Consider the following 16,650-nt stretch of genomic DNA (forward strand, 5'->3'; position numbering starts at 1 on the left):
GCTGTCTCTCGCAGCCAAGACGTGGGCGAGAACATCACAAATGTCTGACAACCAGTAAGGCTACCTGCGTCTCTGCCATCAAGGCAAATATGGATTTGCAGCTCATCTGAGCGCCTCAAAATATTACCTGCTTGTCAAAGTGTGGAAGATTTTTTGGCTATTTTGAATCATTTGTAAATGTGAAACTGTTGACGATTGACATCAAACCAGATAATACATTGACATCTGATACATTATTTTGTAAACATGAGAGAAACCCAATTTATATGTATGGAAGGATGTAGGGCTGTGCAATTAATCGAAAATCCGATTTCGATTTTGTCTTTTAACGATTTTGAAAAACCATTAAACGAGATAAACGATTATTCCATCACATACCGCCCCCTTTACAGTTGTACACATTTGTTGCTCTGCAAAGCTCAGTTCCACGTGAAAATGACAAAAAAACTTGTACTATAATGTAACTTATGCAGCACGGGATGCGCATCCTTCATATTTGTAAAAGCGCGAAAGAGCAAGTGCTGTTGTGAGTGTGCGCACCGCACTTAACCTCGGACAGGTAGTGTGTGTGTGTGTGTTTGCGCGCGCCTCGGACAGCAGAACACACACACATCTAACGGCATCTTAATGTGAGCGCTTTAATGGTCAAATGCATGCACATTTGTGTCAGAGCGCGGTGTTTAGTGATTATTCATATTAACCCTCATTTGTGTAATAAACAAACAAGTTGAGAATCAAAAGACACGTGAAAGAGAAACCATATCAGAGCCGCACTATTCTTAAAGTGACAGCGTGCGATATACCTGCTGCTGCCGACTGTTTTTATTATTAATCAAAAATGTAATTAAAAATACAGTGAAGATGGTTAAAGCACAGTTTAAGCATAACATACAATTGAAGTCAGTATTATTAGCCCCCTTTTGATTTTGATTTTCTTTTTTTAAATAATTCCCAAATGATTTTTAACAGAGCAATGAAATTTTCACAGTATGTCTGATAATATTTTTTGTTCTGGAGAAAATCTTATTTGTTTTATTTCGGCTAAAATAAAAGCAGTTATTAATTTTTTTAAAAACATTTTTGGGACAAAATTATTAGCCCCTTTAAGCCATTTTTTTCCATAATCTACAGAACAAACCATCGTTATACAATAACTTGACTAATTACCCTAACCTGCCTAGTTAACCTTATTAACCTAGTTATGCCTTTTAATGTCACTTTAAGCTGTAAGTGTCTTGAAAAATATCCAGTAAAATATTATTTACTGTCATCATGGAAAAGATTAAATAAATCAGTTATTAGAAATAGGTTTTTAAAACTATTATGCTTAGAAATGTGCTGAAACAATCTTCCTAGAACAAAACGGAAATTGAAAAAAAATAAACAGGGGCACTAATAATTCAGGGGGGGGGGGGGGGTCATAATTCTGACTTCAACTGTATTTACTTACTTATTTCTAATAACTGATTTATTTTATCTTTCCTATGATGACAGCACATTATATTTTAGTAGATATTTTTCAAGATACTAGCATTCAGCTTAAAGTAACATTCAAAGGCTTAATTAGGGTAAATAGGCAGTTCATTGTATAACAGTAGTTTCTTCTGTAAACAATCAAAAATATATATTGCTTGAGGGGGCTAATAATATTGAGCTATTAAAATGGGTTTCAAATATTTAAACCTGCTTTTATTATAGCTGAAATAAAACAAATAAGCCTTTCTCCAGAAGAAAAAACATATTATAGCAAATACTGTAAAAAAAAAGAATCCTCTGTTAAACATAATTTGGGAAATATTTATATATAAAAAAAAAATTCACAGAAGGGCGAATATTTTTGACACCAACTGATAATCGTTTTGAATAATCGTGATTACAATTGTGACCAAAATAATCGTGATTAGGATTTTTACCATAATCGAGCAGCCCTAGAAGGATGTTGTTTGGGAAACTTGAAACATTTTTAGATGCTTCATTCTTGTCAAGCACTGCAACTCTAATGGTCTGTGGTTGCGTGACTGTTATGGTTGAGTGATAAATATGCAGCCAAAAAAAAAAAAAAGCTAAATCACTATAAATGTCAAAAGTTGTTAAAAGATTGTCATTTTTCCCTCTATCATGTTGTATATCCACTTGAAACCAACCCAGGCTCATTTAGATTATGTACCCCTATATTTATTTCTGTTATATATTTATTTTACGGTGCATCCGGAAAGTATTCATAGCGGTTCACTTTTTTCACATTTTTTTTGTTTCAGCCTTATTCCAAAATGGATTAAATACATCTATTTCCTCAAAATTCTACACACCATACCCCATAATGACAATGTGAAAAAAAGATTTTTTTGAAATTCTTACAAATTTATTAAAAATAGAAAACCTGAAAAATCACATGTACATCACATGCCTTTGCAGTAAAGCTCTAAATTAAGCTAACATTCTGTTTCCAGTGATTATTCTTAAGATTTCAGCAGTTTAATTGGAGTGTACCTGTGGTAAATTCAGTTGACTGGACATGATTTGAAAAGGCATTCACCTGTCTATATAAGGTCCCAGGGTTGATGGTGTATGCCAAAGCACAAACCAAGCATGAAGACAAAGGAATTGTCTGTAGACCTCAGAGGCAGGATTCTCTCGAGGCACAAGGCTGGGGAAGGTTACAGAAAAATTTCTGCTGCTCTGAAAGTTCCAATGAGCACAGTGTCCTCCATCATCCGTAAGTGGAAGATGTTTGGAACCACCAGGACTCTTCCTAGAGCTAGCCGGCCGTCTAAGCTGAGTGATCAGGGTAGAAGGGCCTTAGTCGGAAGGTGATCAAAAACCTGATGGTCACTCTGTCTGAGCTCCAGCGTTCTTCTGTGGAGAGATAACCCTCTGTGCAGCAATCCACCAATCAGGCCTGTATGTTGAGTGGCAAAACGAAGTTTCTCCCCGCTTGGAATTTGCCAAAAGGCATCTGAAGGACTCTCAGACCATAAGAAACAAAATTCTGACGAGACTAAAAATGAACTCTTTGGAGTGAATGCCAGGCATTACGTTTGGAGAAAACTAGGCACCGCTCATCACCAGGCTAATACCATCCCTACAGCGGAGCTTGGTGGTGGCAGCATCATGCTGTGGGGATGTTTTTCAGCAGCAGGACCTAGAAGGCTAGTCAGGATAGAGGGAAAGATGAATGCAGCAATGTACAGAGACATCCTGAATGAAAACCTTCTTCAAAGTGCTCTTGATCTTAGACTGGGGCGACAGTTCATCTTCCAGCAGGACAATGAACTTAGGCACATCACCAAAATATCAATGGAGTGGATTTGAGATTTGAAAATGACTATACACCATCGCTTTCCATCCAAACTGATAGAGCCTGAGAGGTACTGCAAAGAGCAACTGGGCAAACATTCCCAAAGACAGGTGTGCCAAGCTTGTGGCATCATATGCAAAAAGACTTGAGGCGGTAATTGCTGCCAAAAGTACATCAACAAGGTATTCAGCAAAGGCTGTGAATACTTCTGTACATGTGATTTTTCAGCTTTTTTATTTTTAATAAATTTGTAACAATTTCTGAAAAAAAAATGTCATTATGGGGTATTGTGTGTATTATTTTGAGGAATTAAATTAATTTAATTCATTTTGGAATAAGGCTGTAACATAAAAAAATGTGAAAAAAGGTGAAGCGCTATCAATACTTTCCGGATGCTCTGTATTCTGTAGCTTTGTATGATTTTTTGTGATTTTGTGATGAATATTGGTTATATTGGTTCTCATGAGTTATTGTTCTACTTATATTGATATTGATTCCTTCATTTCATCATTTACCCACCATTCACTTGTTCCAAACCTCTTTGACATTGTTTCTTCTGTTAAAAAATGGTTACCAGTTTTCAGCTTTCTTCAAAATATCATCTGTTTGTGTTTAACAGAAGAAAGAAACTCATAGAGGTTTAAAACCACAAGAGTAAACAATTGGTCTGTTTCCAATTTTGGGTGAACTATCTCTTTAAATGAACCTTTTTTTTCCCCTTGCTTCAAGATGAGGATTGGTAAATTGTGCTGAATGTTCATATTAATGCACTCGCTCCCAAGTCTAAAAGGCCAGTTCAACCCACACTCAAGAGAAACAAATGGAAAGGCAGTAAAGTCTGTGGGTTACACACCATACCTCTATACTGCATAAAATATTAACAAAGTGAATGAAACACCACTGAGAGTTGACCCACATTGAGAAGCAAGACCATTATAAACGTGACTGAAAACTTGATTGCACATAATAAAAACTGACTGTTGTACTATGAACAAATAAGACCAATGCTTCTAAACCTGTCAATATATTGTGATTAAATTATTGCAACAACATGCAAAACAAACATAGTAAATTATTGACTGAATTCAATTCAATTCATCTTAATTGCTATAGTGCTTTTACAATGTAGATTCTGCCAACGTAACATAGAAGTTCTAGTGCATTGAAACTGACAGTCCAGAATTCAGAGTTGAATTTCAGTTTAGTTTGTGGTTGATGAAAATGGTTGTGTTTGAAAACCCTAGTAGATTATCAGTTTCTGACATAATGTACTTAGACAAGCCGGTCTGGCACCAACAACCATGCCACATTCAAAGTCACTTAAATCCCCGTTCTTCCTCATTTAGATGCTCGGTTTGAACTGCAGCAGATCGTCTTGACCATGTCTACATGCCTAAATGCATTGAGTTGCTGCCATGTGATTGGCTGATTAGAAATTTGTGTTAATGAGCATTTGGACAGGTGTACCTAACAAACTGGCCGGTGAGTGTAAATAATTGTTTTGAGTGTAAAGAATAAGTAACCTTATATGGTTGGGTGAGTAAATTAACAGCAAATTGTCTTTTGGAATGAACTTTCCCTTTGAGCAGTTTATTTAAACATGCTATTGATTAGGTCATAATGTCTTGAGTCATTTTATTTGAAAGGGCACCATTCTGCTTCACATTATGTTGTTTAGTTGAAGTTGTGTGTTTGTTTACTTGGCTAATGCTGTTGTGTTCTGCCCCCCGGAGCTATAATTTGAACACAGCTGTGTTTTCCTAATAAACAGTTTCTGTCTTGCACTAATTGTTTTAGTGCTTTAGCTCCGATGAATAAGAAGGATATATGTAAGAATTTTTAGCCCTCCTAAATTATTAAATCCCCTGTATATTTTCCCCCTATTCCGTTTAACGAAAAGAAGATTATTTCAACACATTTCTAAACATAATAGATTTAATAACTGATTTATTTTATCTTTGCCATTATGACAGTACATAATATTTGACTAGATATTTTTCAAGACACTTCTGTATAGCTTAAAGTGACATTTAAAGGCTTAACTAGGTTAATTAGGCAATGTAGGGTAATTGACAAGTTATTGTTTAACGATGGTTTGTTTTGTAAGCTATAGAAAAAATATTGCTTAAGAGGGCTAATAATATTGACCTTAAAATGGTTTTAAAAAAACATTAACTGCTTTTATTGGGGAGCCATGTCATATGCTGGTTTGGGTGCATTGTCTTTTATCAAGTCTACAATCAACGCAGCTCTATAACAGGATGTTTTAGAGCAGGGGTTCCCAAACTTTTCAGCCTGCGACCCCCAAAATGACAATGCCAGTGACTCGTGACCCCCAATATCCACTGAGATGGTTATAAATGCAGAAACCTTGCATGCAATGGCGCACACACACCAATAGACCCAAGTCTATTCTTTGTTTATTTTATTTATTTTTTTATGCATGTGAGTGCTGCAAATGGGCCAGATAGTTTATTTTGGTGTAATAAAATCAATCTGCTGCATCTGACACTATTGAGGTGTCTTTAATTAATGTAATTACCCCAGGGGTCGCAATCCAATAGAACTATAAGCTACTATAGTAACTATATAGCATATAGTAAGTATAAATTACTATTTTTTTCTCTTCAGTAAGTTATGGATAAAATATAGTAATTCTTATGGTTTAATAAAAATAAACCCCCTTCATTGTCCCGCGACCCCTTGGGGGGTCCCTACCCCCACTTTGAGAACCACTGTTTTAGAGCACTTTATGCTTCCTGCTGCCAAAAAGCTTTTTGGAGATATTTTGAGATTTTCTAGTAGGACTTGGGACCTGCACACAGTCCCAAAGCAACCAGTACCTGGTTTAAGGACCATAGTATCCCTGTTCTTAATTGGCCAGGAAATTCACCTCACTGTGACCCAATTGAAAATCTATGGGCTATTGTCAAGAGGAAGATCGGGGTTAAGCTAAAGGCCAATATCACAGCAACTTGGGCCACCATAACTCCTTAACTATGCAAAGCTGCCTTGATGCTGTAATTAGTTCTAAATGAGGCCCAACAAAGTACTGTAATTACTTTTAAGTAATTTTGTGAAATACTGGATTAGTTTTTTTTTTTTCATCTTTAATCCATAATCATTCAAACTGAAACATATGAAGGCTTGAAATATTTCACTTAGTGTGTTGTGAACTGATATAACTCACAAGTTTCACTTTTTTTTTAAACAAATTAGTGAAATAAATTGACTCTCCATCGATATTGAAATTTTGTGGTGCATACCTGTATACACAGCTAAACAGCAGAGCACGTGTTGCTTGCCAGGCCTCTTTTGTTGAGTTACCTTCATTTTTCTCAGCATGAACAGATGAACTCTGTTGATGGAAGTCCTTGTCATAGCACTAATCTGTCCTCGCCTCATTTTCTCCCTAATGAGATGAAGATCAAAGATGATGGAGGTTCCAAAACAAACAGCTGGCTCTATCTCAGCACAGAACCCAATCAATTTCCACACATCCTGGGCCTAAAATGAAAACACTCAGATAAGCGATTTATTATAAAGAGGACCGTAATTAGGAAAGAGGCGTTGCAAATTCGGTGTGAACGTAGCTTGATGGCTTCGATCAGATCTTGGAAGACGGCTGTAAGATCTGCCTCTGGTAGAATCAAGCTTTTTTTTTTTACCCAATCCTTTGAAGACAGGACTCTTTTCCTTAAAATAAAAAATAAAAAAACTATGACACACCTTCTCCTCCTAATAAAGCATGATAAAACATGATTGTACACTGTAAATTCTCCAATGGTTGCTTTACATTTTCAAGCTAAAACAAATTAACTTCATGAGTCATTTTAAAGTGCTACTAATATGGGTTTATGAAAATGACACTTCCATGTGTAACACAGCTCTAAAGGAAGTGAAATATCCAGCTAAGGCTTAAATCTGAAAGTGCTCCGTGTTGAAAACTATGGATTCATCTATAAGATTCGACTCAGAGTGGTTCAAATAAATCATTGGAGTAACGAATCTTTAGCCGTGACAGCGTGATGTTGATACAGAACTCAAGCCCTGCCCATTTGTTGCACATACAGACCGAAAAAATTGAAACCCCAACCCACAAACACTGCAGAAAAAAATAGAAAAACAAACATTGTGGCAGATCCCAGTTGAATCATGTCGCGAAGACGCTTTGCTCTGAAGTGTGAAGGGAAAGTCGGTGTTAATTTCCCTACCCAAAGATGAGGCTCTTACGAGAAAGTTTATTTTGACAAAAATACCTCAGCATTATAGCCCCAGCCTTGCGCTGTGTTCCAGTCATTTTTCTGACAGGTGCTTCAGCAATCTACACGCTTACAATGAGGGATTTGTTGGCCAATTGTTGAAGGAAGGATTAGAAAAAACTAATGATGTAGGGGACTTTATCAGAGCTTGACAGGAACTCTACAGTTCACAGTTCATGGTTCTTTCCTCCATTATACAAGTGTAAGTAACTTAAGTGCGATTAAAATGGTTGCCTCCTTGTTTTCTCTAGCTTGCAAATTATGTATTGAAATGTGCTTTGTTACTTGTAACCGCTCCACGCAGCTTGTACTGTATCAGGTTAACTCTTTTTATTTTCACATATCGCATTAAAAACCACATTGGAAACGTGACGCATACCGCTGTGTTTATGGATTTAAATGCGTTTGTGAGCTCGCAATCCTCTGACGTTTGTCATTGCCATGGCCACCATCAGCTGTTCCTACACATGTGCAACAGTCAAGTTTTAAAATAGTTCATGTTTTGTCACTGTGTAGATTAATGCTGAATGTGCGTCATGGTCAAGAACAGAACAATATGCTGGTGTCAAACTGCATTGCTTTAATGCACTCCTGTATTGGGTTCACACATACACTCTGCACTCTGACTACTTCAACAATATTGATAAGACAGGGTGGGCATTTCCCTCCATCTCATGCTGAACGCAGTCAACCAATTCCAAAAGACTGGGTCATCGGATCAATCAGCCAGAATATCATCGAGCTAAAGAGAGGTTTGGGAACAAATAAATCACTGAACTAATCATATAGGAGCTGTTGGGATAATTAGGTAAGACATTGAATGTGTTTTTTGACCTTGCATGCATATCAGAGTGTTGTTGGAGACCGCCAAAACCAAAATATGATTTTTTTAAAATGCATAATAGGGGCTCTTTAACTTATATTATATTAAGCTGACTTAAAACTCATAAAAAAGGTTGAACATGATTAACTGATTAACATGAATAACTAAAAACATATGTTGTCATGACTTATTGATCATATATTTTTTTTACAGTCTAGGGTTGATTTTTCAAAGCGAAAGCCGTAAGTTTATGTGTTCTTGAATACTAAAAGAATGCTGAATGAAGTATCTCGGAAGGAACAGGTTGTAAAGGAACTGATCCGTGCGCTTTAAGGATCGGTGGAGAAATCTGCTCTGGCTCTGGCTCTGTTGCCGGATGCCAGAATGTGACACTTTTTGTGGAAAAATTGTCTTGCTGGCATGAAATTCAGTGGGAAAACATTGAAGTCTTGGTGACAAGTAGGTCACTATGACAACCACATGGCAAAATTATGCTGCACTGATTTAAAACAGGCATGTCAAATGTATGTGTTGGTGCTTTTTGAAGCTACTGTGGTTATTTCCAATCAAAACCTTGCAAAAGCATAGTGTGCTGATATTTTCAGCTTTATCTCTTATACTTGGAAACTATATAAGTGGCAACTGCACATTTCTGTCTAAATGTTTTATTTTAGAATTTACTTGTTAACTTTTGCTTGTTTAAATATATTGTTAAAACATCTTTTAAAATCTGCTAGTCATTACTCCAGTCTTTAGTGTCATATGAATCCATTGATGATGCTCAAGTAATATTTTTTAATGTTTCAAATTTTCTTTTCTTTTTTTTTTTTTTTTTTGAGATTTTTTTCTTAATGTTCAAAAGAAATATTTTAAATGTTATCTATTTCTCGGTTTTGATGAATTTATTGTGCTTCTACAGATTTATATATACAGTACCAAGCATAAATAAATACACTTTATATGGATCTCTATTTTAAATGATAGTCAGTATAAAAGCCAAAACTGGACCTAATCAAACAAAAATACCTATGCGAATGGTCCAAAAATCTGTACACCCCAATAAATACATAAAAAAATATATGTAAAAAGAAGTTATAAAGAGGAAAAAAATCAAGAGAAACATAAAAAATATTGAATTTAGTAGTTTATTATTTTTCAATACCTCATTTTGAATTCAAATGTATTATCGTTTTATTCCTACAGATGTTATATGACCACACTCCTATGTTAATGCATTGGCCACTTTATTAGGTACACCTGTCCAACTGCTTGTAAACGCAAATTTCTAATCAGCCAATCACACGGCAGCAACTCAATGCATTTCGACAAGTAGACATGGTCAAGACGATGTGCTGCAGTTCAAACCGAGCATCAGAATGAGGAAGAAAGGTGGTTTAAGTGACTTTGAAAGTAGCATGGTTGTTGTTGCCAGATGGGTTGGTTTCAGAAACTGCTGATCTACCGGTATTTTTACCCACAACAATCTCTAGGGTTTACAGAGAATGGTCCGAAAAAGAGAAGATATCCAGTGAGCGGCAGTTCTGTGGGCGCAAATGCCTTGTTGACGCCAGAGGTCAGAGGAGAATGGCCAGACTGGTTTGAGCTAATAGAAACGCAACAGTTACTCAAATAACCACTCGTCACAACAGAGGTATGCAGAAGAGCATCTTTGAATGCACAACACATCCAACCTTGAGGCGAATGTGCTACAGCAGCAGAAGACTACTCCAGGTGCCACTCCTGTCAGCTAAGAACAAAAAACCGAGGCTACAATTCACACAGGCTCACTAAAACTGGACAATAGAAGATTGGAAAAACGTTGCCTGGTCTGATGAGTCTCGATTTATGCTCTGATATTAAGATAATAGAGTCAGAATTTGGCACCAACAACATGAAAGCATGGATCCATCCTGCCTTGTATCAAAGTTTCATGCTGGTAGTGGTGGAATGGTGTGGGGAATATTTTTTGGCACACTTTGGGCACATTAGTACTATTAGGTATTATGTCAATGCAACAGCCTACCTAGGTATAGTTGCTGACCATGTCCATGCCTTTATGACCACAGTGTACTCATCTTCTGATGGCTACTTCCAGCAGGATAACGCACCATGTCATAAAGCCTGAATCATCTCAGACTGGTTTATTGAACATGACGCAAAGTTCACTGTACTCAAATGGCCTCCACAGTCACCAGATATCAATACAATAGAGCACCTTTGGGATGTTGAGGAATGGGAGATTTGCATCATGGATTTGCAGCCAACAAATCTGCAGCAACTGTGTGTTGCTATCATGTCAATATGGACCATAATCTCTGAGGAATATTTCCAGTACCTTGTTGAATCTATGCCACGAAAGATTAGGGCAGATCTGAAGGCAAAAGTGGGTCCAACCCAGTACTAGTAAGGTGTACCTAATTAAGTGGCCAGTGAATGTAACAGTTTAATAAAAATTAGTTGTTTTTTTTGTGGTATATGTATCCTTGTGTATCTAAAGTCATTTAAGGTAAAGCCAAACTTTGACCTTCACCTCCTCTCAGAGCCATCAAACAGATTTGGCTCAGAGATCGACACTGGCTGCGGTTTCTCAGGTTTCCAGCCCAACTGGAAAGGGCTAAAGGCAGACTGTATTATTGAAGAGACTGCTGTTCTTTTCTCAGGTTAGCTCTGCAGTGGCCCATTTCTCATGGATCATTAAATATGAATCCCACCCCGTCAAAGTGTAAAGAGAGGAAAAGAGTCACACATACCAAAATAGACAGACTGTGGGGGGAAAAGAGAAAAACTGAGAATAGCCAAATGTCATATTCATCACGTCTTTCCTTTAATCTTATGAGATCTCCCGTCTGATTTTAAATCCGATATTCTGGCACGTTCTCTGCATGTCGATTAGGTTTGGACCAGCACCAATACTGCAGGGCAACACCAGCTGTAGATGATGTTTTTTGCCCTCTCTCGAAACGCCATTAACCGGGACCAGATGCCTAGTGCTAAATATGTCAGATACATCATAATGTCAGTGCCACAGGGGAACACACACACACACACACACACAGACACACTCACCCTACACGCGCACCCACAAACCGCTAAACAAGACATAACAGCAGTCTCATTAACCTGAGAGTAACATGCCACCTGGACACTTTCCATCAAATAAAACACACAGTTATACACACACACACACAGAACAGAATGTGCATTGATGCAAACTAGTAGAGCACTTTAAATGATGGGTTTGGATTTTGTCTTTGGCTGGGTTCCAAATCATAACTTACTTTCTACTACCTACAAACCTAACATGCATTAATAGACCCTTTTTACAAGACGATAACGACGCGATAACGGTCATCAGCATCTTAAAATAAACATTTAAAAATTTGCGTTAAGTTTAGTCTCATAAAAGTTCTATGTGTGATCTAATGACAATGTGCCCAAAGTGTACATCAGGTTTATGTGTACGTCAATGTCCATGCAGTGGGCAGGATACAAATTTGTCAAAAAAATTTTAGACAATATTTTTTCAAGAGTTCCCACTTAAATATGCTTGGCATTTATAGCAGGTTGGCATGCTGTCCCGGGAGAGAACCCTGAGCTCGGAGATATTTGAGTCCAGGGCTCCTGCCCGGTCTAGAAGCATATCAGGGGATCCGCGATCAGGTAGGTCTCGATCGCTCCCCCTTTAGAAGGGGAGAAAAAGGAGGAGATGGGGTGGAAGGGGGGATTCTTCCAAAAAGAAGATAAGGTGAAAGTGATCCATTTATATTAAGCTAGGATCATTCTGATTGGATTATTACTGATTACGGATGAGTGGCCAGCAGTGCACAATCATATCACGTGCTCCTCTCGAAATTAGTTTGTGAAACTTCACTTAGACTACTTAATTTGTCCACAGGTTGTAAACACTGGAGTGCCAGAAGATGAATAGAAAAGATGAAACAAGAACCGCAACAAACTACCGAAGTCGACAAAAAAGAAAAAATTATTCCAGCTTTTTATACACATAAATTTGTTAAACAAAAATAATTTATAGCACTTAAAAGCACAGAACAAGAATAAATATTTCATATATGAGAAAGTTAAAGTTCTGTGCAAACTTCATTTTTGTGACTGATCTTATTGCATTTGTTGAGGTTTTCCCTCCAGAATAGAATTGTATTCTTGATATTTATACGTCCCCCAGGATACTTTTTGTGAGACTGCGAAAATGGGCTTAAATATACACTTGCCTCTAGTTTGCAAAATCTATGTAAAAATATGACGTCTTGTAAAATATGTCTAGGATAGCATTCATATATTATTTTATACACATAATCTTATGATTTGTGTTATTAATAGATAGATTTTGGGAGAAGATGAAGAATTTACGTGTTGTAAATCCAGCAGCTCTAATCTCTCCACTTCAGTGCAAACTAATATAGACTAAAACATAGGGCCCTATCATACACCTGGTGCTATGCGGCGCAAGGCGCAACTCAATTGTTGTTTGCTAGTTTCAGCTGGACCCAAGTGTCATTTTGACATTTTGCACCACGCTGTTTAAATAGCAAATGTTTTTGCGCTCATATTTGCACCCATAGGCGTTTTGGTCTAAAATAGGAGGTGCATTAAGGTGCATTGTTGGCACATTGCTATTTTGAGGAACTAAAATAGACTGTGCAATAGACCAGCTGTCTATTGTGGAGGTCTGAAGTCCATCGCAGAACATGTTAGTTGTGCGCCTTGCTTAGACATTGCTTAATACACACAGGATGTACAGCAATATGCAAATATCTTTACAAACAAAAAAAGAATTAAAGGATTAAAATATTACAAAAAATATTATTTTCTACATAAATATAAAAACCACTGCTTTCATGCCTTTTTCATCTCAGGGGGCTTTTTCAGTTTATTTATAACAATTTGCTTTTGTATAATGTTATTATTATTTGCAGTATTATTAATTATATGCATATTTATATTTGCTTTATTAAAAAAACAAGCTTAAATTTGCCCACCTTTCAGGTTTTAGACCATATGGCCCATAGCATGTGTATTTGGAAATAACTCAGTTTCTTGACCACACTTCGTTATTACTGTTCATTTATTCGTTTGCTGGAAATTAGAACTGAATTTAGAAATAGTTTTGAAACAAATCATTGCACTCAACAAATGAAATCAATTATGTAGGCTAATGGATTTCTGTGCGTACAATACATTTCCTTATCCATTGAAGAGAGTGAAAGTGAAAGTAAAAAATGAGGAGGCTCAACTGAGAAGCGCTCAGTTTTTTCACTTACAAAGTCTGCCATGTAAATAGCAAATGCGCCATGATGCGACACAACTGACTCTTAAAGGGAATGGTAGATGAAACTCTGATTGGTTTATTCTCAAAACACACCCATAACTCATTAAGAGAAAAAGCTCAACCCTGTTAGACCAAGTGCTGCGACGCAGAGCGGATTTTTCTGTCCTTAAAATAGCAAAAACGAATTTTGACATGCCCTTAATGCTTTTGCACCCTGCGGTTTGGACTTTGCGCCTGGATCATCAAAACAGAGCCCATGGTATTGTCAAAAGCAAAAACTCACCTTCCGATCGACTGACCTTCACTCTTCCCTAAACCCGACTGATAGTGTTTTTGAAAACAAAATAAGAAAATAATATTTTTACAGCATTTTTAACTTTGCTTTACCTATTATGTGGAACTGTCCTTCACTGTATTCAAACTTGGCTGCTCTGCTTTCCAAGTACGATACTGTACAAGGTGAACTACCAAGTTAACTGAACACGGCAGAAAAGTCGACTATTTGAAAATAAGCAGGTAAGGCAAAGGAGTTTGATAACAAATTATAGATGTTTTTAAGTTGTTTTGTGAAAAGTGTGAACTTAGAGTAAAAAAGAACCTAATTTGTCTGCATCATACTGCCTCCTATCAATGATTTCACAAACTGCAGGCAAACGTATGTTGAAGTCCATTTTTGCAGGTTGGCAAAAATGGAGCCCAGGGCACGTATAAATATCAAGTCAATATCAAAAATAAATTTGATGCAAGTTACAAGTTGTTTTGCCCAACCTGGGTATGTGCTGCAGGAAGTCTGAAGATACATTCTAATCATTCTATTTTGACAAGAAATATGTCTTCCTACAGCTAAAAATAAACCTGTATTCTATATACGCAGCAGCTTTGCATCAGATCATGGACAGGATGAATTATTTTTAGTGTATATATCAGTGAGCTCAGAGAGCTGACAAATTATGACAAGCATTTCTTTACATTTTATCCTTCTGTCTGTGACAAGAACAAATCACACCGACTAAAGAAATCACTCAAAGTAGCATTATGATGTTCATCTTGCTGATTTTCTGATAAAATGTTGCTACTCCAGTTGTCAGTGATGTTTTAGCTCATCTTTGTCAACACATTAATTATTCATTCATTCCTTCATTTTCTTTTCACCTTAGTCCCTTTATTAATCTGGGGTTGCCACAGCAAAATGAACCACCAACTTAAACAGCACATGTTTTATGCAGCGAATGCCCTTACAGCTGCAACCCATCTCTGGGAAACACCCATACACTCTCATTCACACACATACACTACGGACAATAGCAGCTTACCCAATTCACCTGTAGTGCATATGTTTGGACTTGGGGGTGAAACCGGAGCACCTGGAGGAAACCCATGAGGACACAGGGAGAACATGCAAACTCCACACAGAAATGCCAACTGACCCAGCCGAGGCTCGAACCAGAGACCTTCTCCGTGCCGCCCACATTAATTATGTATTTTCTAATCTATACTTTTTAGTATTGTGTGAAGTATATAAGTAATATAAACAATATCTGCAGACACTTTTAAAACTAAGCAGAACAAAAGAAAGAAATCAATGTGTTGAGGATCTGTCCAATGCATTATTAAACCTTTTCTAATTTAAAGGCTTACTATGTGTGTGAAGAGCAGGTAATAACCCAGTGTTGCAAATGCGATCTGCTGGTCTAACAGACACAGCGCAACATGATGTAGTAACAGCAATAAACTCCATGTTACGGGTCAAAATGAACCCATTTAATGCAGAGCTAAATGCATTTCTCCACTGATTATTAAAACTAACAAGAACAAATAGTTTTTGGGGAAAGTTTTTCGTGTTGTCATGAATGCAACATGCAGTTGGAATTGTGAATAAATGGAGAATGACTGACAGGCGCAGCGGCGGGAAGTGCTGAACTGACCATTAATTTAACCACGTGAATTTTCAGCTGTGCTTCACATTAAACTATAGAATGTCTTCAGAACATTTGGGATATGGTAGGCCTACATGACACATTTCCAGTGCCTTGTAATAGACTACCTTCGTGGCTTTTGTTGGCTTATAAATTACACAGAATATAGCGCACACGAAAGATCGGATTTAGATATCGAATCGATATCTGATCCAAGTATTGCATTCATGCAGTGGTGCATTCCTAATTTTAATGCATTGCAAACGGCGAAGGTGTATCACACATCACTTCAGAAAAAGGCGTGAATTAATTTAGCTAAACTGCGACGGAAATTGTCTTCGGGAAATTGTACCAACAATCCATCAGGTAATGTTATCCCTCTCTCTCTCTGTTTAAAATTGTTTGCACAACGCAATTGTACTATGGCAGCTGAATTAGTTCAAAAAGATGCAGTACTTTTTGCGGTTGGGTTTGTATTAGTTCGGATCATATTCTCACCACAAACGAACCACTCCAGGATTCGTTTGAAAGCGTACCAAGACCACCTCTTCAAGGAGGTCTCGGTAAACTTTTTTGATCCAGTTTTGGTACGCACTTGAGTACGATTGCTACATTCACACCTGCCCAAACAAACCGCTCCAAGAAGGAAAACGAACTCTAGTGCGATTCAACTGAACTAAATAAGGCAGGTGTGAAAGCACCCTAAATGCTGCCAATGCTGACAGCTCACTCGTTTTGGACCAGAGCAGATGTCTATGGATAGGAAATACTCGACCAGACTGCCTTTACATCACACACACTCAGCTGGCGTATCTGTCTCCTCCTGCGGGGACTCAGATTAGTCAGTGTCAATGGGGCTCCTTGCTCTGTGCTGCCAGATTAAATATATGCTAGAGACGGAGAGACAATGATATTTCTCAAAGTCACAGCTGGGCAGGGGTTATGGGGCAAATGGATGACATCCACTCTACTCTGCCAAGGCTAGCTGGTGTGTGTGTGTGTGTGTGTGTGTGTGTGTGTGTGTGTGTGTGTGTGTGTGTGTGTGTGTGTGTGTGTGTGTGTGT

General features: G+C 37.5%; 1 protein-coding gene across 1 annotated transcript in view; it reads right to left on the bottom strand.

Annotated features, from left to right (window-relative positions):
* Positions 1-16,650, bottom strand: part of LOC147839658 (uncharacterized) — a 92,338-nt gene that overhangs the window by 64,131 nt on the left and 11,557 nt on the right. The window contains exon 2 of the mRNA XM_087293031.1: positions 6,626-6,805. Coding sequence (XP_087149157.1) covers positions 6,626-6,805 — 180 coding nt within the window. The remainder of the gene's footprint in view (positions 1-6,625; positions 6,806-16,650) is intronic.

This window comes from Danio rerio, chromosome 18 (genome assembly GCF_052040795.2).
Source record: "Danio rerio strain M-AB ecotype USA chromosome 18, GRCz13ab, whole genome shotgun sequence".
NCBI classification, from domain to species: Eukaryota; Metazoa; Chordata; class Actinopteri; order Cypriniformes; family Danionidae; genus Danio; species Danio rerio.